Source organism: Phragmites australis, chromosome 20, assembly GCF_958298935.1.
Source record: "Phragmites australis chromosome 20, lpPhrAust1.1, whole genome shotgun sequence".
Taxonomy (NCBI): domain Eukaryota; kingdom Viridiplantae; phylum Streptophyta; class Magnoliopsida; order Poales; family Poaceae; genus Phragmites; species Phragmites australis.
Genome location: NC_084940.1, coordinates 15,517,376 through 15,543,346, shown reverse-complemented (window position 1 = coordinate 15,543,346; position 25,971 = coordinate 15,517,376). Strand labels below are relative to the sequence as shown.

Genomic DNA, 25,971 nt, shown 5'->3' with positions numbered 1-25,971 from the left:
TAATTAACTATGCATTTAACTTGAATTAATAAATGAGCTGCATGTTTTTTTTTAATTTCCTCTCCATAAAATATGATGCAAATGATATTATTTTTGAATTTTTTTTTAAAAAGTCTTAGAATTGTCTCTAGTTTTTTTTTTAAATTCTTTGTGATTTTTGTGATTTTTTTTAATTTTTGAGGGTATTTTTGCAACAAAACCAAACCTTTAGGAGTTTTTTTTGCAACAAAACAACTTCAGGGGTGGAAAGTCAAAATCCAAATGACTCTTGAGGGTTTTTTGCATTTTTCCCTTCATCAAACCAACATCTTAGGATTTTTCTTCCAGAAGCAATAAAAAAGCAGCAGAATTTGAGCATGCCGTAAATAATCAACATATTTTGATTTGTAAAACGATGCTTATATCCGTTCTTATCATAGCTAGACAACAAAAATGCTTCCTCGACAACAGAGAAATTACAGAAAACAACATATGTACGGAAAGAATCAGCAATTCTTGATTTGCAGAACGGTGGAGCACAACGGTGGAGCACACCTCTTTTCACTTGGATGTCCAACGGGAAGAATCAACAAAAATACTTCTCCCTTTTATTATGTATGAGACCACCTCTTTTCACTTGGATGTCCAACGGTGGAGCACAGTTAGCTCCATCACTCGAATGAATGACTTGACCACGTTTTTTTTTTTTTTTTTATCTCTTCCTTCTATTTTGTGTTGCTTCCTTTTTTCAGCTGCATCAGTTGACTCCTTAAACTGGACTCTCTCATCTATGCCATTAGATATTGTCAATGCATCAGTTAGATATTTTGTGGCAAAGTTATGGGTAACATGCCAGCCAAGGGACAAGTGAACGTATGCTGACTGAAGTAATATAGTTTACCAATTTAGACGCATACCTGAAGGTTTTGTGCTTGGCATAGAAGGTTACCACACTCTTCTATTAATGTTCTTTCGTTGGAGATAACTTGGGCGAGACTGGAGGCCACGTCATCAATCTTTTCCACCTACAAGACAAGATCAAAAGTTTGTTGCATAAATATAACAAAAGAATAACCCCAAGTCCAAAACACTGTCTTGTTCTATTAGTGAAATTTCCAGATATCACTATTTCCTTCCTGTAGCAATCAAGGTTATTTTTATTTGAAAACCGGAAAACTTGGTTCTGGAAGAAGCATTCTGTTTTCTTTCTTCTGCTTTCTCAAACCCCCATTTATCACCAATTCCTTAGATTTACTCAAATTTGGAGAATACTTCAGCTACCAAGAAGTTCTAGCTTTCCGAGAACAAATCATCTAGTTGTGAACACCGAAAGAGGCAGTAGACATTGTAGAACTGATCGTGATAAATGGATATTTCTTATAATTACATAAGTCAAGGGGTCATCAATGCGATTACTTTGATGCATGTCCTGTAGCGATGTATCTAGTTTGAACTTTTCAATTTACAAATCAAACGGCCAACCAGTTTTCAAATGTAACATTATCAATCAGTATCTTGAAAATTTTCAAACACAAGCTACATCAATATTAGTATAAACAATAAGAATAAATTATAGTGTTTATGAATTAAATTTGGTCTTTTCTTTCCTTTCCCCTACTGTTCTTAGAATTGGAACTCAGAAGATGGAAATCACATGGTGGCAAAACTTCGATACTCTCATCCACTATTTTTCTAAAAGTCCTTTTATAATCATTTAATAGATTATTTGAAAAGGTTCACTTGCTCTGCTACAGCTATATCAGATGCAGTAAATTTGTGAACACACTTAAAGATGGCCGTTATTAAGTACAATCCAATGGTTCACTTGCTTTGCTACCGCTAAGCATTCTAGTGCTTTGATGGATCTGCATTGTTAGAGATATATTTTGAGTATGTGAAATATCCCCGTGTTATAGGGGTTCTTTGCATATTACTCACATGTATATGTATATATACTGGCCATATGGCCTCCATGTTATTGCCACTGCTAAGCATTCTAGTGTTTTGATGGATCTACATTTTGTTAGAGATATATTTTGAGTCTGTGTATCCCCGTGTTATAAGGGATTCTTTGCATATTACTCACGTGTATATGTATATATATTATATATACTGACCTATGACCTCCATGTTGTTGCTATTCTTAACATGGTATTAGAGGTAGATTTTTTTGGGATGTAGAACTCGTCCACATCTTAGCCAAATCTCCTTTTCCCTTCCCCATCGTCTCTCTCTCTCTACCCGCCACCGGCCAGATCCACCACCCCGCCGTTGGTTGGAGATCTCCTTGCCCGTCCCCGGCCAGATCCGCCACTCCGCCCACCCCGGCTGCACCACACCGTCCTCCCTCGAGTCGCGCCACATTTCATGATCATTAGGTCTCACCTTCGGCAGGAAATTCTCGACACAAGGCAACAATGGTTCAAGCAGTTGCACTGCTGAGTTAAGAACTCCTGTGATTTCACCGTGGTCAGCCTGCAAAACATTTTCATAAATACTTTTATAACATGATACTTGATCTGCGTTATGTACAAGAATCACACAACTCATACATGGAACTAAATTAAATTGAAAACTTACCCTAACATTCCCAATGATTGGTAGCCGTAGTGAGGCATCATGCAGCGCTGTTGTTGCCCGTCTAAGACAACTTGAATGATCCCTCTCGATATCACTCCAGTAATCCAAATACGTCACCTGGTGGTTTCACAAATTTTAGAGTCACACATCGGAAATTCATATTGACCATATATATACACCCTTTTCACCATACATTGCAAGCAAATCTAATTCAGAGAATGATACCCACTTTGATACAAGCAACCTCACACAGTACACTACAAGAGACTTTCAAGTTCCAAGAGCTTCATTTATATATTTGTATATTCTATACAGAAAAGTGAAAAGGAGAGTACCACATAAGTTATATATATTGTTGAGAATACATTAATCGATTTTCCAAAATAACACAAAAGGATTTAATTCTGAATACCCTACCACTCTGTTGCACGGATACGCACGAGAGGCACCGTATCCCCGTCCAGGACGCGTACGGAACGGGGATACGCCGCGTATCCCTTTTTTTTATTTAAAAAAAACGAAATTAAAGGGATACGCAGGGGACACGCGGGGATACGCGGGGGATACGGCCCGAAATACGGCCCGGCCCATGTACGAGAGGATGCTACTAACCTTTCTCCTCTACGCCGCCACTGCACACACCGACTGGAACTTTCTGCTCTCCGCCGCCGGAAGACAAGCCATCCATCCGCCGGCGCCCCTCCTCCTCTCCGCCGGCGCCGCCTCCCCTTCTCTCCGCCGGCGCCTCCCCTCATCTCCGCCGCCGCCGCCTCCCCTCCTCTCCGCCGGCGCCGCCTCCCCTCCTGTCTGCCGGCGCTGCCCCTCCTCTCCGCCGGCGCCGCCTCCCCTCCTGTCGCTGCAGCTGCTGCGTGCTTCATCCAGTACGCGCGCGGGCTTCATCCAGTATAGCAGCCAGCGCCCAGCAGTCCGTGCAACAGAGGCCAGCAGGTAAGGCGCGCCCCCCTCATCCAGTGCTCAAATTGTCTGATTTGAGAACGCTTAATGCTACAGTCAGGAAGTTTAATATCTTAAGCAATGAGTTTAATATCTTAAGCAATGAAATTTTGGAACTGATGAATAGAAGCTGAGGCATTGTAATGGCATCAAGTGGAAGTGGAAGTGGAACAAGAACACGATCCTCTGTTGGTAGTCATGAAACAGAAAATGAAGAAACTGAGTACAGGAACCCCAAATATCCATTGTGGGTTCATGTTACCAGATATGTGACACCCGGCCGTGGAGGCAATGCGAGATTTAGGTGTCATTTTTGTGAAAAAGATTATCCGGGCAGCTATTCAAGAGTGAGGTCTCATCTTCTAAAGGTGAGAAATACGGGTGTTGCGATTTGTGAGAAGATTTCATACCCTATCCTTGAGCAACTTCGCAAGGAAAATCATGAAGCTACAGAGGTTGCAACGACTAGTGCCCCTAGGAATAAGCTACTTCGTTTACCCCCTTTTGAAGATTCAGGCTTGCCACCATCATCAAAGAAAAGAAAAGGGAAGCAATCAGAGATTTCAGAAAGTTTTAATGCTGAAACCCGACACATTGCCGATGGTCATATTGCAAGATTGTTTTACACTGCAGGTTTGCAGAATTGCAATTAATTATGTTGTACTTGTATTTTGCATTTCTCATTTCGTTTGAAGCATGCTAGTACTTTATTTTGCAGGGCTACCTTTCAATGTGGCAAGGAACCCCAATTATCAGGCTTCTTACAATTTTGTTGCAAACAACAAAATGGGTGGTTATGTGCCTCCGGGATATAATGCATTGAGGATAACTCTTCTCCAAAAAGAGAAGGCACATGTTGCGAGGATGCTTCAACCTATCAAATCCACGTGGCCCTTCAAAGGAGTGACTATTGCAGCTGATGGGTGGATTGATCCACAAAGACGCCCAATTTTAAATTTTATAGCTGTGACAGAGGATGCTCCAATTTTTCTAAAATCAATTGACTCCGAAGGAGAGGTACAAAATCAATTTGAGCTTGTCTTTTTGATCTTTTTTGGTACTTTATGGTCTTCCTGTCTTGAACTCTTGATAGGTGAAAAGCAAGGAATATATCTTCGATAGATTGAAGGAGGTGATAGAGGAAGTTGGATCAAAGAATGTGGTCCAAGTGATCACTGACAATGCGGCAAATTGCAAAGCCGCCGGATTGATGATTGAATCAAAGTACAAGAACATCTTTTGGACTCCTTGCATTGAAGAATATTTGTGCTCCAAAGGACGATGAAGGCGACAATAAAGAACTTGTTTGGATCAAACACATCTCAGAAGATGCCTCCTATATCAAGAATTACATCATGAATCATGGCATGAGGTTGTCCATGTTCAATGAGTTTACCAAACTCAAGTTTCTTGCAGTTGCGGAAACAAGATTTGCTAGTGTCATTGTCATGTTGAAGAGGTTCTTGCTTCTCAAGGAAGCATTGGTGCTCATGGTTGTTGGTGACAAGTGGATGGCTTATAGGGAGGACGATCCAACCAAAACTCAAGCGGTGAAGGAAAAGATTCTCAATGATATATGGTGGGATCAAGTTCAATACATTGTTGATTTCACCGATCCCATTTATTCAATGCTACGGGCAGCTGACACGGACAAGCCATGTCTCCATTTGGTCTATGAGATGTGGGACTCTATGATAGAGAAGGTGATGTGCTGATTTTGACATTTAGTTGTATATGCTTGCTGATTTTGTTGTCCTATGCTTGCTGATTTTTTTTTTATATATCTTAGGTGAGAGTTTGTATCTATCGGAAGGAGGGAATTGTGGATGGTGGTACAAGTGTCTTTTTTGATGTTGTTCAAAGCATTTTACTATCTAGGTGGGGCAAGAGTAATACTCCTCTCCAGTGTTTGGCACACTCACTAAATCCAAGGTAACAAAATATCAACCTTACATTGTCATTTAAATGTTTTGAATTGCACAATCTTGATGATTCTTTTTGTTATTGTGGTGATGATAGATACTATAATCCAGCTTGGCTTAATGAAGTATCTGGTCGTGTCAGCCCAAATAATGATGTTGAAATTAATACTGAGAGGAACAAATATTTTAGAAAGTTCTTTCCGGATCCAGATGACTTAAGGAAAATCAAGACACAATTTGCTGATTCTCAGTATTTTTGGGTGCCTTTGATGACCCTGATTCAGTTGAGGATAGAGCTCATTTTGACACAAAGCAATGGTGGGGCACTTATGGAGTTCACACCCCAGAGTTGAAAGATTTAGCCTTGAAGCTACTTGGGCAGCCAGCATCTTCCTCTTGCTGTGAGAGGAATTGGAGCACATATGCTTTTATACATAGCATGAAGAGGAATAAGCTCACTCCTGAGAGAGCTGAGGATTTGGTGTTTGTGCATAACAACTTGCGTCTTCTTTCAAGGAAGTCCAATGATTATCAAAGTGGACCAAGCCGAATGTGGGATGTCAGGGGAGATGGCACCGAGAGCTTTGTTGGTGTTGGCTTTTTAGAAGGTGCTGATCTGACACTTGATGAGCTAGAATTTGAGGAGATATTAGGAGAGAAAGATTGAGTTCTTATCAGTTCTTGAAGAGCTTAGCATGTTTCTTTATCTTATATTTCTATGATATATTGATATTATTATGTAATGCACAATATTCGAGTATAGTTGTAATTTTGTATTTGGGGTTTACCGTATCCCCGTATTGCTGTTTTTGGAAAATGTTGTATCCCCGTATCCGTATCCCCGTACTGTGTAACATAGCCCTACCAATGATTTAAATTGGCGTTTTCTCCATGTCTCTTCTTTTGGTTTAGTACTGATGCTGAGTGATGTTCCCCACATCCAAGTGGCTAATTCCCTTCACATGAAATGAACACCACAGCTCCCCCTCCCATGCAAGTCAAGAAATAAATTTGCTCATGTGACTTATCCGGTTCAAGCATTTTGGTCACTCAGATTCAATAATCATGCATTTTGTTGGCATCAATTATGAAGACATGCACATTGCACATCTTAACAATTCAAAATTCAGAACACGAAAGGATCCCAAATTTGCCTTACTGAGCGTTTCCACGTGGTAGAACCTCTTCAGGGAATATAAGATTTTCATGAGGCTGATCATGAGCTGCCATCCATGCATGAATACCCTTTTATCAAGTAGTGGGAAGACTATAAGTTCTCTTTTAGCTGCCCATCGGCGCTCTAACAAAATACTTGTATGCACCAAAAACATTGGATACCGTGGGGTAAATCCATTAAAAAGGGCAAATTTTAGTGGAGAGAGCAGCTACAGTTGGTGGGAACTTGCTTGAGGGAAAAAAGAACATTTTAGTAGCTTATATGCCTTGGGAGGGTTACAATTTTGAAGACGCAGTACTAATTAGCGAATGTTTGGTATATGAGGATATTTATACTTCTTTTCACATCTGAAAATATGAAATTCAGACGGATACGACAAGCCAAGGCTCCGCTCAAAAATCACTAAAGAAATACCACATCTAGAAGAACATTTACTCCGCAATTTGGACAGAAATGGAGTTGTGAGGACTCACTATGAAACTAAAACTCTGCTCCCTCTTCATCTTGTCCACCTCAGCAAACAAATCTAAATCAGAGCATGATACCCACTTTGATACAAGCAACCTCACACAGTACACTACAAGAGACTTTCAAGTTCCAAGAGCTTCATTCATATATTTTGTATATTCTATACAGAAAAGTGAAAAGAAGAGTATCACATAAGTTAATATATTATTGAGAATACATTAATCCATTTTCCAAAACAGCACTAAAGAAATGCCAACTGAATGGGGGATATTGAATTTAATTCTGGATATCCTATCAATGATTTAAATTGGCGTTTTTCTGCTTCAAACTTCAGTTGATAGTAGACAAACATATCCATTCAGTGACATTCTCCATGTCTCCTACTTGTTTTGGTTTAGTAGTGATGCTGAGTGACGTTTCCCACATCCAAGTGGCTAATTCCCTTCACATGAAATGAACACCGCAGCTCCCCCTCCCATGTGAGTCAAGAAATAAATTTGTTCATGTGACTTATCCGGTTCAAGCATTTTGGTCGCTCAGATTCAATAATCACACATTTTGGTTGGCACCAATTATGAAGACATGCACATTGCACATCTGAACAATTCAAAATTCAGAACGCGAAAGGATCCCAAATTTGCCTTACCTGAGCACTCACTACGAAACTCAATCTCTGCTCCCTCTTCATCCTGTCCACCTCCGCCCTCTTCTCAGCGACAGATTCCCGGAGTTCCGTGATCCTCTCTTCAAGCCCGTACACGGATTTCTTCGCACCCAAATAACAAAGAAAAAACAAAAATAGTCATCAGCATCTTAACTCACACTTCCTTCATCAACACAACGAGACAGCCACCACTAATACATTAACAAAACCCTCACCTCCGCCGACGCGTTCTTTGCCCTGGCCGCTGCCTCCGCCCGGGTGTTGAGGAACGTGTACTGGAGGTACCGGTTGTCCATCAGCCGCAGCTGGTACACGTCCTCCTGCTTCCCCGCGACCTTCCTGCCCCCCACGACCGCCGCCTTCTTCAACTCCACAGCCGCCTTCGCCCCCTGCGGCTGCGGTGGCCTCGGCGCTGCCGCTTTCCCTGCTGTTGCGGTTGAGATCGACAGGGCTGAGTTGAGCGAGCGGTAGCAGAGCGGATTGGACGCCCGTGCGGATCCGCCAGACTCCGGCACCGACGCCCGGAGCTCCGAGGACAGGCGACCGCCGCGGCAGGATGCTGGGCCGAGCAGTGGCGGGCTCTCGCACGGCGCGGCGGTTGCCACCCCGAGCCCACCCTCTGCCTCGGAGAAGTCGGTCACCGTGGATGCCGTGTCTGACGACGAGCAGCACGACGCGGCGTCGGATTCCGCGGCGGCGGATGCGGCAGCGGAATGGCGCGAGCCGGCGCGCGCGGGGGTCGGAAGGCGCGAGTACGCCCTCCGCGCGGTGGAAACAGCCGGCCCGCTGGACGAGCACGGTAGCGGCCGTGGAGTGGCCGCGGCGACGGAGCTCACGGACGAGCGCGGGTTGTTGGTACCCATTTCGTCGAACAGCTTCTGCACAGCCCGCCTGCGCGCGACCGTGCCTGTGGGAGGCGGCGGCGGGGGATGGTTCTCGTTTGCGAAGGGCGTGCCAGCGCGCTGGGTCCGGGCGCGCGGGGACGGGGTCGGGGAGCGCGACCGCATGGACGAGGAGGAGGAGGAGGAGGAGGCGGTGGAGAGGCATGGGGTGGCGGGGACCGGGGTGGAGAGGTACCGGGAGCTGACCTCTCGCACGCGGGGCCGCGGCCGGCGAGCGGTCTTCGGGACGGGGGGCGGGGGCAGGGCCGGCGGGGTGGCGGCGGCCATGCCTGGGGGATCGGAGCGGATGAGCCGGGGAAGGGGAGGAATTAGCCGTTGAGAAATGGGATGGATTTCAGGGGGAGACGGCCGCAACGGCTAGTTCGAGGAAAGGGAACGGCCGGCGAGAAAGAAGGCAACGATACGGGAGGGGACTAAGCCCACTGACGTGTGGGCCCGTTGGCTTGTCATCTGCGTTCGACAGTAGTTTTTCTGTTTTTAGAGCGAAGTATAAACAGTAGATGGTTCATGATAGAGCTGAGACATGGGCCAGATCTTTTCTGGGAGGCCCATCGCACGGCCCATGCACAACGGCACAAAGAATGTACTGTTTCTAGGCTGGCTTGGAACAAAAAGGGTCCGAAGAGTATACTAGCCCACCAAATATAAGCAATTTATCTTTGGACCTTGGTTACTTGGTTAGTAGTAGTGGTGAAAACGGCTCTTATAATTTCTGGGCGATAGAGGTGAAATCAGAAATGGATAGATTTTTTGAAATCGGTATCGGATATTTTAAATCGTAATTGCTATACATTAGTCAGCTAAAATAATTCATGTTCTTAGTCAAATTTCTCTCCGTCCCATTGGTGCCACGATTCGTGCTCGCGGCCACTGCCTCCGGCTCTCGCGGGTCTCTCTGCCCGTCGTGAACTGATTATGTTTGTTATTTTTGTTGGGTTTTGATCTTAGTTATTTTAGTTAGTTTTGCGAAGCGGGCTATGTTGTGGAGACCCAGTTAGGGAGGCCATGTAAGATGAGAAAAAAAAGATAAATTTTAGCGATGTTGAAATATGTATCTTTTTTTTATTATATAAGCAATTGTTGAAGTTGATATTTCGTGAAGTGCTAGATTATAGCATCCTTTATACCACAAATATTTTTCTAATTTTTTTCATGACTATTTCGATGGTATTTTAAAGGTTGAGAGTATTTGAACGCAATATTTTTATGATTTTTAAATTTATTGTCCGTTGGATAGGTAACAACTTTAGCGAAACTTATATACACGTGTCAGCGGTTTTATTTTGTGTTTACAATCAAATTCTCATCCACACGATTAGCTAGAAGATTCGTGCAGTAGGCTTCTCAGACGCGCCGCATTTGTGGCTTGTTTGTTCTTTTATGTTGTGCTGATTTTTATGTTTTAGTGTCTGTTTGGGCCCACCTAACAAATCAAAACGGGTTACAAACCCATTATGAGAGATGGGAAAGACGATCGAGTGTCTGTTAAGGGAGAGAGAAAGGTGAATCACCGAGTCAATTTGTTTCACCATTGACGTGTCTTCGTGTGAGAGTGGAACCACTGCTGGTGTCACTTTAAATCCCTACGCTTTTTTTTGTCACGTCGGTTACTGCAACTCACCTCTATTCAATTATTTTTGTATTTTCCTCGAGCCGCTCGCCCTTTTTTATTTTCCTTTATGTTGTGTTATTTTTTTATTAGCCCTTGAAATTGACACTTCAATAATTTTGCAAGTAAAATGAAACCTTGATTCTGTTGATGCCAATCCCTGGTTAATTCTTTTGTTGTATTTGATATTTGTTTATATATTTCATATGGTTTTTTTTCTGTTTTCAATTCATTGTTTGTTTGTTGCAACTCCTATTCACCCAATTAATAAGAAATTCAAATCAATATGTAGAAACACTTCGTCCACGAATTTGTTTGAACCCAATAATTTATTTCAATAATTAGATCTGAAGACAAATATTGCAACAATAATTCTCAAAATAGTTCTCCCCTATGAAAACAAAGGACACTTTATGGATAACAATGCCATACTGTTGTTATCTCCCAAAGTATAAATAATACTTTCATTAAACAAGCTAAGTTACAAAATGAGGTACATATGTTTTTAAACTGTATCTCATGTCAATGTTTTTTATCTGTACCTTTGTCTCATAGTGTTAATCATCCTGCTCAGATAATTAATGTTGACTTGTAATTTGATCATCTTTCTAAGAAGCAAGACTCTCAGGTATGTTATTCCAAATGGTACATTCTTGTATTACATTAGAACTATGTTTCTAGAATTTATGTTGTACACTTTGTATTTTCGTGTATTCTAAAATTGAAACCACTATATGATCTTTTATTTCAGCATTCTGGTCAACACATGATTCACTCCAAAGTCCCTGCAAATTTATTTGATGGGAAAAAAGTTTCACTACTATCAATTTCATTTTTTTACCCCATCAAGTGGCATCCTATTGCTTTGGCTACCAAATATTTCTGATGCCATTTCATCTACTCTGCTTGCTGTTATATACATTGAGTTCTATACACATATTTTACAAAATAAATTACAGTTTTACTACAAGCTTTAAGCACTTAACAAAGATCAATCTGTAATCATGTGCACTGCAGTAATCAATATTTGCATTAGATATATTTTTTCTAAACTTTCTTACCTCAATATTTGAAGCTCCTTGTAGAGCTCTGTGAAGCTGCATTGCATCCCTGGAAAGACAATATATAAGTAAGTTAAATTTGTTTTTTTGTTTTTGTATTGTTAATTTTTTTAAAATAAACTTACTTGTAATCGATTCTTTGCAAAAAAAAAAATTGACTGAAAACAAACAAAAAATTGTCACATTAAAAAAACTATTACTTGCAATCGATTCTTTGCGCAAAAACAAAAACTAACTGAAAACAAAAAAATAGTCACATTTCTGATTCATGATGTGTCGCTTTTTCACTTGTTTAAAATCTGACTATAATCAAAAAGAAAAATAGCTAGCTATCAAATACTCATTCCTTTAAAAAAAATCAGCGTATCAATTTTCGACGAAATCTATATCGATCTCGGATATTCAGAGTGTCTGAGTTTGGATATTACCCAAAGTATGTGCCAGCAGCCCATTCTAGTCCATGGCATGATAGCATATTGGCAATAGCCCAGCCCGTGGCACTTCTACTCCCATGGCTCAGCTGAAGAAGGTAATGCATTTTCTGCTCTGCGCATCGCAGATTGCAAATGTGCAGCGGTTCTGCACGCATGCATGCTGTTTGTCTGCCTGCTGAAATTAACAAGGTGCTTCTCTCTTGATTTTTAGCTGCCGTACGGTACGCCCATCAAGGGTAGGAATGTCGTCGTCTATTGGTCCTCACCTGACCACACAATGGTGCTAGGGGGCGTTGTCCACGCTCGCCGCGGCATGCAGCGCGGTTGTAACACTCTGAATTTTAGCATATAAAAATATAGCAAAATTCACTCCAAATTAAAAAAATTTCTAATTATTAAATCAGTATAAAATCAAAAAAGTATATATTTGATGTATATATACTCGTATATATATATATATTCAAATATATTATTTTGGGCTAAGTATTTCAAAAAACGCCAAGTTAATTTCTAAATAAATCATTGCAATGAATTGATCATATGCATTTTGGTTTATTAGTTCTTCTGGTTCTTTGCGTGGTGATTCGAATTGAATGTCTCTCGAATTCAAATCCGTTTAAGTTATTTGGGTAACTTCCTTTTCCAAATCAATCCATAAAAATCAATCTTCCAATTCAACCCAAATCTATAATTCAATTACTCAATTGAATAATCCCCAATTAATTTTGATCTACACTAATTTGAATGTCTCTTGAATTCAAATCTATTTTTTAGATTCTTTTCAACTGAAATTCCATTTGAATTCAATTCCTTTGAATTCAAACCTCTCTCGAATATCGAGGTTTCCAGTTCAAACCTTTTTCCTGATTCAAACACCCTTGTTGAAATTAAGGTCACATTCAATCTCTAATTAAGACCTAAATTTAAACACTCTTAATTGAATTTAATCCCAAATAATTGAAATCCAGTTTCAATCAGATCTTCGTCGATTCCATACTCGAATGATCTCCAGTTCAACCACTTCGCAAATTCATTCGATTCGAATCGAGTTCAAGTTTTAATTTCATATTCGAATCCTCAATCCAAATGTCATGACAACTTTCAATTCAAATCCAAATTGAATTGCCTACCGATAGATTCAATCTCAAGTTATTCATTGAATCATCATGCAATCCAAATTCAAATTCGAATACCATTATTCGAATTATCATGAATCCTTTCCTAATTCAAACTCATTTTGAATTACACAATTCAATTCAATTCAATCATTCAAATTGAATTGCTATAAATCTATTTCGAATCCAAGTACAATCATCGAATCATCACACATTCTATTTACACATTCAAATACATCCATTTGAATATTTCCAAATCCAATTACCAACTCACATTGTTCTACAAGTCCATCTCAATTCAACTTCATTTACAAATTCAAATACATCTTTTTGCAATTCAAATACACAAATATCTCCCTATCCTCTCTAATCTCTCTCACATCTCTCTCTCTCTCATCTCTCTAATCTCTCTCTCTCTCTTTTCTCTCTCTGCATCTCTCTCAACCCATCCCCCTCTCTGATATTTCACTGAGCGTGGCAAAATTCATTTGCTCTCCTTCTCGCCCGTTCCTTCCTCTTCCCATTGCTCGGCCGCCACCCAGCGCAGCCACCGTGCGCACTGCACCCCTAGTTGCGCCGCGCCCGTGCACTGTCCCGGCCGGCCTATGCTGACCGTCCAGTGCTCGACCGCCCGCGCGCTCCTCTGCCCACCACGCCGCCGGCCTCCACTCTTCTCCCTCGGCCGCGCTGCCCGTGCTGCTGACCTCCGCGTCGCTCGGCCACCGTCCGCGCACCACGCCATCTCTCTGCGTGTCGCTCCGCCGACCACTCCCCTCTGCTCACTCACCTCCTCTGCTCACTTCACCACCCCGGCCGACCTCCTCCCTTCCGGGCGCACCACCCTCTCCAGCTCCCTCCTCCCCTTGCTCGGCCGCCGCCCAGCGCAGCCGCCGTGCGCGCCGCACTCCTGGTCGTGTCACGCCGTGTCACCGCCGCCCGCAGCCGGCCCGCCGCCAGGTCGCCGCGCACACCATCTCTCCCTCAACCTCTCTGGCCGCTCCCCTCACTCCGGCGCCTCTCCTCCCTTTCCTCTCTCTCTCCGCCGCGTCCCTGCTCTTGCTCGGTCGAGAAGCCCCGACCGACCATCCTCTCTCCGGCCGGCCATCTCCACCGCCTCCCGGCCGTCTTCCGTCCCGAGAACCCCACTGCGCCACTGCTTCTTCTCCGCCGGCCACCTCCAGTGAGCTCCGGCTCCCCTTCCCTTTTCCGGCGCCCACGCCTCTCCTCCCCTCCCTCCGGTCTCTCTTTCCTCTCAGCGCCGCACGCCCAGAAGCCGGCCAAGCCTTATCCTTTGGCCAGTGTAGCTGTTAAATAAATAAATATTAGTCATTAGAATATGATAGAATAATTTAACATTGGTAATTAATTAATTGAATAACCTTTTGATAATTAATTAATTAGATTCAAAGAATAGCCTAATTATTAATTAGTGTGGCAATTAAACAACACTAAGTAATTAAGATTAATTACTAAATAACCATATTTAGTGCTATAGATTAGAATAATTAATCTCCACACTAAGCACAGATAATCGTCTAGAGTTATACTTATGTATATATGTATACATGCTCACATACATATAAACATAAGTATTACACATACGTTTATATCAGTACACGTGCACTCACCTACACGTAGAATCTCTAGCTGTCACTTTTCGACAGTTAATCTAATAAGAGTTTACCTAGTTAATCATGATTTATTCAGATTTTCTCTTAAGTTGATAAAACAACTAGGTTAATAGCCTAGCCTTGCTTTGCTAGATTGTCCCGTTTTTCTCTGTATACTAGCTTCGTGTTGCTTAGAGTTACCAATTGTCTTTTCGCTAGGTTTAGCTTTCGTCATTTTCTCCGTCGTTCTTTTTTCGTTTTGGTATTTCTTGGTTTTGTTCTGGTGTTTATTTGCTTAGTCGTTGTGCGCTTTTTGTCGTTAATATGTGTAGACTTGAAGTCAAGGTTCTAAGTAAGAGCGTGAGGAAGGAACTGAAGGTGAGGCCTAACGATGAAGAAGAACCCCGGATGACTCAAGCGACAAGACCAATCTCGAATTAACCCTTCAGGAAGGCAAGTCCTATTTTCTTAATCATATTGAACCTATATTTTCGAATAATACACATGATCAACTAAAATCGGACTTATTATCGCATGTGCTATATATTGCATTTTCTCTCAAACCACTTGTAGTGGTTAATCCTATCAACACTACCATACCATACATGTCATCATCCAGAATACATATCACCCTAGGAATACCTGTTGTTACATATATTAACAATAGACGACACATTGATATCTATAATGCTTAGGATTGAATACATCTCCTCAAAGATGTCGCTTTTAAAATACGTCTCCTCGGAGATATCGCTGTTAAAACACTTCTCTTCGGAGAAAAGATTTACTATTATCAATGATAACTCATATACCATGATTCCTTGATGGTTGTGAATTCCGTGATGGTCGAGAAATCCTTGATGTCATGTGGGACATGGAAGGTGATGTGTAAAAATGGGTGAAAACTGTTTTAGCACGGGCAGGTAGAGTAATCCTTCGGGGAGGATGCTCTTGGGGGCTTGAGTTACATGATGGTATTTATGAAAGTGCCTAGAGGGGGGTGAATAGGCTTTTCTGAAAATTAAAACTAAAAACAGCGGATTAAACTGCCGGATATTCCGGTGAAGTCCGGATACTCCGGACCATACCGGAGTATCCGGTCTAGTCCGGAGTCTCCGGCCTGACAGGAAATTTCAGAATAAATGTGAACTAAAGACAACAGCTAGAGTCTAAGAATTACACTAGGTCAACTAGATATCACAAGGCTAGAATAACACTTAATACTAGCAAGATTGTCACTATAGCAATTTAAATGACAAATTACCAAACTCACACGATAAAGTAAATTTCGCAAATAAGAACACGTGAATGTATCCCGGAGTTCGGCCACCTCACAAAGAAGTGCCTACGTTTCCGTTGAGGAGCTCACAAAGAGCCGGGTCTTCTCCAACCCTATCCTCTTCTGGCGACCACAAAGATCAAGCTAGAAATTCTTACTCAATATGAAGATGCTTACAAACTTCCCGAGGCACACCACAAGTTTTGGGTGCTCTTCGGGCGACTCCTTTCCTTCTAGAAGCCCAAAGCTTCAAGAGAGATGATCGCAGTAGATGCTCGATGAAGAACTCAATGCTCAAGTGGCTTGAACCCTCTCCAAACACACACTCTCAAATTTGTGCAAACTTTGCTCTAGAGATGATCGGAGGGGCTTTGAATGCTCTTAAAGTGCTCAAGAGGTCTCAAGAATACCAGCCACAGCAAGCTCTAAATGCTATGGAGAGAGGGGGCATTTATAGCACTCTCTCACAGACTAGCCGTTACTGTTTTTGTCAGAGCTTACCGGAGTATCCGGTGTACACCGGAGTCTCCGGTCCTAATTCCAAAAACGGCGTCAGAACGGTCACGAACGTGTCAGAACTAGCCGTTACAGTTCTGTTTAATTACCGGAGTCTCCGGTGAACACCGGAGTCTCTGGTCCTGACAGATTTTCCAAAAAGACTAAGTCCGGAGACTAGCCGGATCCTCCGGCATCTCCAGGTACCGGAGTATCTGGTGAACACCAGAGACTCCGGTCTTTATTTTCTTTTATCAAAAAGATTAAATGCTAACTGAAAGCCTCTGCCGGAGTCTACCTCGGAGACTCCGACTGCACACTAAACATTTTACCGGAGTATCCGGTGAACACCGGAGACTCCGGTCCCCCTTTTTTTTTTCTTAAAAAGAATAAACCGTAACCGATACTCTCTGCCGGAGGCTATCTCGGAGACTCCGGCTGAACACTAAGTACCGAAGTATCCGGTGAACACCGGAGACTCCGGACTCTGAAGATTTTTCAGAAAGAGTTTCGTGTCCGTGAGTGAATGTGTCTCTCAACTGGGTGGTTCTAAAGGATCTCTTGAGCATTGAGACACTAATCAAGCAATCAAATACATCCATCTAAAAAAATGTCTATCCTAGCCTCAATTTCAAAAGTAAAATGAATGTAAACCCTATCTTGTACCCTTCGTTGATTCTTCATTTATTTCGGCGGGCGTCAAACGTCATTTACCTTCACAACTAATGTTTATACCTGTTCAATACTCGAAAAGCATGTTAGTTCTTTAATCGTTTTGTCATCAATAAGCCAAAACCCACTTAGGGGGCCTAGATGCACTTTCAATTTATTGCCCATGAAGATGCCTGACCCGGCCGCTTAAGGACCGAGTCATTTCGCCGACATGCCTTAGCGACCCCGTGCAACCATACGTCCTGAATGGGCAGGACTTGACTTTTCCTTCACCGGACTGAGTTGGGCATCATACCAGGAGGCTGAGAGCAACGAGCGGCCAAGGGTCTATCTGTCCCGCTGTTTGGAGGTTTCAGGGACCGGCTTAGGCTTAAAAAGGGAGGGTAGCCTTCGGAACATGCAGCTCTGGAACTTGACATGTCTCGTGAAAAAGCCCGACAGGAAAGGTGTTTGGAGAATCTCGGTATGATTCGTTCCTCCGCTTGCAACAGTTGGAGGCTGAGCATATCATATGGGTAAAGCTGTACAACCTCTACAGAGTGTAAACCTATTCGAATAGCTATGTCCACGGTCATGTACATGCGAAGACAGAACCTTTTTGACTAGACTTCGGGTGCGTGTATTTTGATGAGTGAGTGTGTGGACTAGATGTCCGTGTGATGAGGTTCCTGGCTCGATCCGCCAGAAGCTGTGTGGTACTAGAGGTACACCAGATGTGATAAAAGAGACTGCAGAGTGAGGTATAGCCCCTCCCAGGACCGAAACCCCCCCAGATATAAATTGTTACCCTGATTTTGGTTTTAAAACTGTTTTGAAAACTTTGTTACCGGGTCACCTTCTAATACGTTGGGGACTTGAGGTGATACTCAGTACCAACAGAAGATACCTGCCTTTGTTTTTTAAAAGCTTTGTTACATTTATTTCAAAAGGTTAACAGTGGAGAATATAACTGGATACCTGCATAAAAATCTGCTTTACGTACAAAACTATGCCGTAAAGCCTTATCCTCGAAATATCCATTATGCATCTATCAACCCCCTTGAAGTAGTATAGGACTTGTTGAGTACCTTCCGTACTCAGTCTTGTTGCTTTCAGATTGTTGAGTTGGAGATCAACCTCAACCCAGATGAAGTCAAAGAGAAGAAGTCTAAGGTCGTGTCCGCACCCGAGTTGCCTGTGGCATTGGGTTGCATCGTCGTTTCGCTCCGCTGCGCTGTAGGCTCTTCTGCCTGGCTAGTCTACTGTGGATTCTTGTCCACTAGACCATCTTTTCGCTTTTCAGGTATTTATTTTACTTATTTGTATTCGAAGTATGTATTTGATATCATTCTGTTGAATTCTGTGCGTATCAGCTACTTGATCTAGGGACTGATATAGGAGGCACAGGGGAACCCAGGTTCGGGGTCCTGACAGTGGTCTTCTTCCCGCCCCAAGGAAGACTCTCTATTACATTTGTGTATATAGTATCTTTAGTATTTTACTAGCTTTGTGATTTTATAATGAACTAAGTTTAAATATATGTATCAAGTCTAAGTACTATATGAACTTGTACCATGCATAATATGTGAGCTTGAATTTGTGATGAACTATATAAGTTATGTTGTTTATTATCCAAGTGATCAAGTGTTTAGACTATATTATCTCAGCTATTGCATAGTAACTTCCTAGTATGAATATATTCTTTGCTTTTGTTATAGTTTTACATATAATTTGAGTGGTATTTCATGTTCTGATAAATATTCATCGGCCGTAATAGTTTTGGACCATATTTGGTTTTATATTCATTTTGGATATTATCCATGATCATATTCATATCTTAACTATCCATATTTGAATCTATTTCTGGCAAAAAAAAATGTGGTTTCAAATATAGTGAAGCCTTATTTCGACCGATTTCGAGCCATTTTCATCCCTAGTTAGTAGCAACCCAATAGAGGCCCATCCCATGAAGGCATTAGTACTTTTAGCATTGCCTCCACCCAATAAAGGGCGACGACATCCTAGCATGTTTGGTGCCGTTGTCGAGAGGGACCCCCCCTCTCGTACAAGAAGTTACTTGGGACCGAAACGCATGGACTTAGCAATATGTTTATGCTCCAGTTCGTGATACATTACTGATTTTGTCTCTACGTGCTTAATGTTATTCCTTTTCTAACTAACAAATGGATTACATCCACCCTGGGAGGACGACGACACCATTTCTAGGAATTTGGAGGACTACTTGTTGTGGCTTTTCGGATGGTTCATATTCAACACCACCCATGACAACTTAATCTCGAAGATCTTGATCATGTACACCATGGAGATAGCTGAAGTCAGACTAGAAGACGTCCCCTGGTACAGTTGGGCTGCCGCTATGCTAGCCGCACCATCTTCACCGGTTGCTCGCCTCTCCAGCAGTGGCTGTACGTGCGGTTCACCATTGGCTGACCGGTAGTGGACCACACCCCCTATGACACGGCGTCAAATGATGTGGATGGACCTACCCTGGGTTCATTGTGGTCCCAACGACGAGTAAGATCTCTGTAGCGCATACGTTGAATCTATTAATTTATTTGTCTAACGAGCATTCTGTACACAACCGACATGGGCCAGTGCCCAAACGCACAAGGTGTACCCAAACTTCACAGCCTAGTTTGATGACCTCATGGATAGTGATGTGATGGACCCCGCACACCTATGAGGTCATAGCCAAACGTGCCCCTTATGGACTATCTTCATTGTGCACACGGGGTAGGAAGTACTGGTCGACAAGAAAGGCTATTGTCTTTGACATCTTCATCGAGGACTACATGGCACATCGGGTGATGCATTAGTTTGGTCGGTATCATCAGTTCCCCCACCCCGATTGAGATCATGCCTGCTCACATGTAGAGGTAAATTTTACTATTAACTATTTTCAATCTTCAGTCATGCATCTTATCTCATGTATTAACTTATCTTGTAGGATGTCGCACAAGGGTATGTCGTCTACTGCCCTGTGGGCGTCACATATTCAGTTGTGTATAGTGCGCTGTGACAACGCCGCGAAGGACGTTCTTAACGAGGACTGGCTACACTGTGAGCAGGCATTCACAGAGTACCTCGCTTGGTTTCTATCTCGGACATGGACACGAGTAACATACACACTGTCTGAGGTGCTGACTCATGCTGTGCACATGTGGGACACTTACTCGGTGCACAGTGACCATACTCGGTTATTGGCGGTACATTTCTTCGACACAAACATCATTTGTACCCTTAATTTAACTAACAAAGAATTAATAGATTCTCTTGGAGGCCACCGTTTCATAAATGGCTTGGTGGTGGATTGCCGACGATCTTCTCAAGTGAAGATTGTGTGGAGTCCCTGAAGTAGTAGCAAAACTCACCATCTCTAGAGTGGAGGAAGAGATGGACATGGTGGAGACGAGAAGTGCATGTGTGTAACCTTGTGAGGAAAAAAGGTTGAAAGTGACCCAGCTCAAGTGTGACCGAGCTTACTAAACAAAGACGTAGGATACCGGTGAATATCCGAACTTCGATAACAAATTATTTATCTCCGTATCTCTTTACTCTTATTATTACTTTGATATTTCTGCTTGTATGCTTATATGTATGTACATTGAGTTAAATTCGTAATATTCAATTTAGCTATTTTTACCTGCATCGGAACTTCTGATGAATATTATCAGAATATCTGATGAATAGTGTCAGACCTTCCGATTAGAGTTTTCTTGCATATCTTACTAGATTTAAATAATCTTTGTCTTTCTAAGATTGTAACGTTTACATTTATCTTAGGTGATTGTGCACTAGTTGAGTCTAACAGATTTAGGTTTTTCGCTGTAAGTTTAGGCCAACTACTGAATAAGGGTACGAGGTTTTCAAAAACGCATATTCACCCCCTCTAGACAACATATTGTCCTTTCAGTAAGAAATGTTTTGAAATTTCTAGGATTTAGAAAGATTCAAATTTGAATAGGATCCAAATCTGAACAAGCAATCATACAACTCAAAAATCCAGAAAAACTCCAAAATGCACTATGAATTATTTCATACAAGTTTACAAAATTCAAAACTTAAAATTGGCTAATATTTGGGATACTTTGCCTGTAGTTGATCAAATATGTTCGAGTTTGTTTTAAATTTGAAAACCTCAAAATTTAAGTTGTTTTTAAGGAATGACAATACATAGGGTGCTACACTGCACATAAAGAGACACAATTTTGCAATACTGGAACCATAGTGCCAGTTCCATGAGCTTTGACGAAGCTGGATTTCTGAAGCGCCTCATGCCCAGTGGCCGACATATGCTTGTTGACTCGCATTTTGATTGGCATTGGCCAGCCTTCCCTAGATAAAGCACCTTGTCGGTTTTGTGCCACATGCCATCCCTTTGGTTCCAGTTTCTTATTATACAATAAATTTTATATGCCGTATTATGGACAGATAATTCACGGGTCCTGGCTAGCTTTGCTTAATTGGGCATATTGGATTGATAGGTTGTTGTTCATGTGACAGAAAAAGAACGAAGGTTTTCTCCTCCCCTCTTTTGTATTGTCACTGCTGCTCAACTACAGATTGGTTGTTTCTTGTTCTCAAAGGAACTGAACACAACTGCAGTTTTGGCCAACTAGCTAGGGCCTGTTCAGATGGATTAAAACGCTTACCCATCCAGACATAATTTCTACCATTTTTTGGTAATGTATATGAGCAACTAGGCCGGGCATGAGCAGATGGATGACAACGCTTGTTGGCAACGGTTGTCTCTTAGGTGTTTGTGGAGCAATTTGCAATTGTTCAAGTTGCATGATTTTGGCGGAATGGACCAAAAACTCTGCATAGATCCGGTGGTATCACATTGCACAAAGCCACATAATGCCACGGGAGCCGGATTTTATATCCAAAGGGAAAGCGACCAACCATGTAGCACCCGGATTAAAATCCTCTAACTTCAGCACATGAAGTCATGAATGAACAGTACCACGACTTCAAATATTATAGCAAAATGAGCTGTAGGATTGTACTGTAGCCATAAATACTGCAGCACTAATATAGCGGTAGTGTAGAATTATATCTGATGCGTTCGTCTCAAATCCAACGGTTCACCTTCAAACTTCACCGAGGGGATCCATTCCGTAGCACCCATCAGATGGTTCTTGAGATTCGCGCACAGGTGAGCAGATGAAAAACTGCCGCTAGCGGACGCTCCAGATGAAAAATTGCTTGTAGCTACCCCTTTGGGTAGCAGGATATTATCGTAATGCCATATTAGTACATTACCAACAAACTATGTTCATGCGCACGATTAGGAAGGCTGGACGCCTAGCGAGCTTTGTGACGATGAATAGCTAAGTTCCTGACTCCTTCCAATCATACCTAAGAAAACCCGACAATTGCTTGGAAGGATTTCTATTAACTGGTCTGAAGGTCGAGAACTAGGTTTCTAGTCTTCAAACAATGGCGTCCTACCCCTGGGTGACTGAATTTATATTGTAGTGGTTGCTTAGCCATCAAGTACAAGGACGTGCATGCGTTATCATTGCTACTTCCCTGCAGTGCCATTTGACAGGAACCTTCATTGGCCACCAGCCAAAGGCCCAAGGCAGGCGTTTAATAGGAAGCGGTAATGTATGAGTAACTAAAGGCCGATTTCGTTTATGTCTCCAGACTTGTGTGTAATGTTGCTTTGGCCGCGACACCTCTTTTAGGTTAATTTTTAAAATTAGTATATAAGTTTCACTTTTCATAGCTCCTAAAATGCCCAATATGTTTGTAACACTCCGAGATATTAGTGTTATAGTTTTGGCATGTACGGCTCAAATATGCTGATACGGTGGGACTAATTCCACTTAGTAGTCTAAATAGGTTCGTAATAGTTCATTAGTCTTATCGCTCTAAACATTGTAAAGAAACGAGTGTAGCAAAAATAATTCTATTATGTTATGATTATGATTTTGATGATTAATGATAATATAGTCATTGAAATTAACATGTTTGTTAAGAATATATATTAGTAGGTCTTATAGATGCAATACATAAAGAAACTATCGTAACCGGGACAAAGTTTGATTAAATTGGAGAAGTCTCAGAGAAATTATTCTCACCGGATAATCCAGTGCAGAGAAGTTTACACTCATCAAAACATTTTATCCAAAGACTGTTGAACTCATCAGATGTTCCGATGATAAAACCTTTGGCAACGTTGGAGTATTTTGTCAGTAAAGTTCAGTGAAGTTGCACTCACCGGAAGGTCCGGTGACGCCCCGGTGAACATACTTGAGTATTTCCGACGGATGGTGAGGTTCACTCACCGGATCGCTCGGTGTTAGAAGAGTAAGAGCACTGGAGTAATTAACCGAACATTAGATTATTTTTCAAGGAATTGAAGATCAACACACCGGAAGTTTCGACGATAAAGAAATGACAACACCAGAGTATTTTTCAAAAGTGAAGAGATTGGCTCGATTAGGCTCAAGTCAACTCACCGGATAGTCCGGTGATGGAGTTGCAGAAATACACTGGAATGTTCAGTGTTCACAGTAGTTCTGAGTGGGGTTATACGGCTAGTTTCTGAGGTTGTACTTACCGGATGGTCCGGTGCTTGAACTACTGTTGATTTGAAGTGGCTGGCTAGAGTCCAGAGAAAACTCATACACACTTAAGAAGATATCCAAGTGCTTAAACTGTTCATCCAAGGTGATTAAGTACACCAATAGAAAGTAATTAGTGCTTATAGGCTTAGAGAGAAGTATTGTTATGTGCTGCAACCTAGAGATTGAATAAAGGAATGATCCAACTATGTATGGAGAGATATATCGATGTCTTAGAGTCTTAGTGACATGCCAATAATTTATTGACCCTCTAACTTAGTGTGGAGTAGTGGCAAGAAGATTGTGCAGGGATATGAATGCCATTATCTTTGTGACTAAAGCTTCGAAGTGAAGACGATGTACAAGTGACCGAAAGAGAGATTAGTGGTGAGATCTCGGCTTGGTGGCATGATGGCTCATCGTGCTTGAGGTCTTTTCTTGATGACTTGGTAGCTCGAGAGCCGTGGCCAGAAAAGACTTGACGACTGAGAGCATGTCCTTTGTGAAGTTGCAACGTGGATTAGGGGTGACTTATGTGCCACTGATACCACAGGATAAAAATTTCTTATGCCGAATTTGTCTCTCTACCTTATTTACATTTCCGCATTTACATACTTACCTTACTAGAGTATGTTGAAATCCTCTGAACGGTAAAGTAGATACACTAGATAAACATATAACACATTTAGATAGATATTAAGATAGATTTATCTTGTAAAGTTTTTAGAACTATTAATTTTTAAATATCCTAATTTAACATCGTCTCTTAAGATGTCACTGACCCCTGTAGCGAGAGCAAAATATAAGAGGTATGCTATACGAATGCGAGCTCTTCCACATGAGAGCTGGACTGTATAGAGTTGACTGAAAAAGAAGTTCTGTATAGAGTTAGTAAGGATTGCATGTGTGCTACTATATTATTAGGGACGTTGTACCCATGCAAAATTGAGTCAGTAAACTCATAGTGAACTAAGTTCGTCTATTTAAATTGTTCGCCTTGAGTATTGGAAGCACTCACTATCTCTAGCTGAAGTCGGTAAACGCATACTTGGATGTGCCAATACAACTGTACGGTATTTCTTGATCCTGACAGAGGATGTTATATGCAAGTGCATAACAAGCTAGATAGGTTTGCAGAACAACATTCAGAAGTACCAGAATTATGTCAGCAGCCCAGTAATTAGTTGTCTTGCAACATCACATATTCCGGTTCCCATGGGCGAAGTACCTTGGGCTGGTAATATAGGAGGTTGGCAACACAGAATCAACTAGGTGGAACAACACCTAGGAACTTTTCCTGTAACATTGTAGGACATTAGGGCATTAGAGGCACTGACAGTGGAAGCACACAGCGAAAGTAACATTTTGATGGTACTTACACTGCACTCAGCTCTGACGAATGGATAAGTTCCCAATGACTCTCATACCTAAAAACTCGGGAAATGCTTGGAAGGATTCTAATTAACTGGTTGAGGATAGATCCACAGATTCTGCGCTCGAAATGCAGTTCGCCTCCTCAGTGACTGAATTTATATTGCGATGGTTCTTGAATCATCAAGCTGATCAAAGGCTGTGGCTTTATGATCTATGGAACTGCCCTCCAAAGCTAGACTTTTACTGAAAGCTTCATTTCTCAGTAGACAATGAAGGGCATCTGATAGAAAGCATTAATATATGAGTAATGTAAAGATTGAGGAGGACGGTTTCTGACGTAACAAGATACACACTATTTTCCTTCGTCAACTAGGCATAGCTAAGTAACTTAGACTACTCCCAATCTATGATATCGTGTATTCGTGTGATATATCAAAACCATGCCACATCAGATTGATACAACGCTCGATACAACACCCACAATGCATCACCTCTAATGCGGGCCTACCTGATAAATGTTCAATTTTTTCTATTCTCCCCTGGTTTGCGGTATTATAGTCGCTGCTGCTAAAAGGTCTTGTTCTCAGTGGCAGCCCAACTGCAATTTATGCCTGCTAGGGCATGTGTATCAGTGCATGTGAGCAACTAGAGTTTAGGCAGATGAATGACAACGCTAGTCATCAATTGCTTGTGGTTTATTTGCTGTTTTTTTAGTGTTTGTGGTACTCTTGCACTAGTTCATGTTTCACAATTTAGGCAGAGTCGACCACACAATGCACAGATTTGATGGCTTATATTGTGTTGACGCAAAAAGATGTCCCATCAAATACCGAACATCTCATGTGCAATATCCGGCGAGCAGTGTCCAATATATTATGGTCATGACGCTGCGTTGTTAGACATTCATCATCACTCACGCTCGGGAGGGACCCGTTGGAGCGCGGATGACTGGTGGCTTATTCTTAGTCATCGATATGAAGAATATTTAGCAATATAGACTGAAAACGAGAACGAAACTATAAGAACTAGGTAAAAGAGATAAAAACGAAAGGTAATATAAATTGTGTTTGATCGATTAGGTTAATGTCTCTCAATCGGCTA

The 25,971-nt window shown here is 41.9% G+C and overlaps 2 protein-coding genes and 1 long non-coding RNA gene across 4 annotated transcripts; 2 read left to right on the top strand and 1 right to left on the bottom strand.

Moving 5' to 3' along the window:
• Positions 1-362: 362 nt before the first annotated feature.
• On the bottom strand, positions 363-9,060 carry LOC133901860 (protein ENDOSPERM DEFECTIVE 1-like). 2 transcript variants are annotated; one of them, XM_062343395.1, is made up of 6 exons: positions 7,960-9,058; positions 7,727-7,846; positions 2,560-2,676; positions 2,365-2,454; positions 897-1,004; positions 363-767 (listed from the first exon to the last, which is right to left on the bottom strand). In XM_062343395.1, exons 1-6 carry the CDS (start codon positions 8,911-8,913, stop codon positions 705-707), a joined length of 1,452 nt encoding a protein of 483 aa, XP_062199379.1. In that variant the 5' UTR covers positions 8,914-9,058; the 3' UTR covers positions 363-704. The 2 variants fall into 2 exon arrangements, with proteins under 2 accessions (XP_062199379.1, XP_062199380.1); XM_062343396.1 differs by lacking the exons at positions 363-767; positions 897-1,004; positions 2,365-2,454 and adding an exon at positions 6,595-6,680 and having other exon boundaries at positions 2,559-2,676; positions 7,960-9,060.
• LOC133901994 (uncharacterized) lies at positions 4,020-4,747 on the top strand. Its single transcript, XR_009906818.1, has 3 exons — positions 4,020-4,146; positions 4,232-4,530; positions 4,636-4,747. It is a non-coding gene; the product is annotated as an uncharacterized LOC133901994 (long non-coding RNA).
• Positions 4,881-6,102, top strand: LOC133902258 (uncharacterized). The gene is made up of 4 exons (XM_062343874.1): positions 4,881-5,216; positions 5,303-5,445; positions 5,533-5,685; positions 5,952-6,102. Exons 1-4 carry the CDS (start codon positions 4,881-4,883, stop codon positions 6,100-6,102), a joined length of 783 nt encoding a protein of 260 aa, XP_062199858.1.
• Positions 9,061-25,971: the final 16,911 nt, after the last annotated feature.

What these genes read in the sequence shown, in the direction of transcription:
- LOC133901860 (XM_062343395.1), bottom strand. Translation starts at nt 8,913, where the DNA reads ATGGCCGCCGCCACCCCGCCGGCCCTGCCCCCGCCCCCCGTCCCGAAG. An exon ending in GTTTCGTAGTGAGTGCTCAG is followed by an intron (nt 2,677 to 7,726) that starts GTAAGGCAAATT and finishes TGAAACCACCAG; the next exon opens with GTGACGTATTTGGATTACTG. An exon ending in CAATCATTGGGAATGTTAGG is followed by an intron (nt 2,455 to 2,559) that starts GTAAGTTTTCAA and finishes AATGTTTTGCAG; the next exon opens with GCTGACCACGGTGAAATCAC.
- LOC133902258 (XM_062343874.1), top strand. Translation starts at nt 4,881, where the DNA reads ATGAGGTTGTCCATGTTCAATGAGTTTACCAAACTCAAGTTTCTTGCA. An exon ending in GGGACTCTATGATAGAGAAG is followed by an intron (nt 5,217 to 5,302) that starts GTGATGTGCTGA and finishes TATATATCTTAG; the next exon opens with GTGAGAGTTTGTATCTATCG. An exon ending in ACACAATTTGCTGATTCTCA is followed by an intron (nt 5,686 to 5,951) that starts GTATTTTTGGGT and finishes TCTTCTTTCAAG; the next exon opens with GAAGTCCAATGATTATCAAA.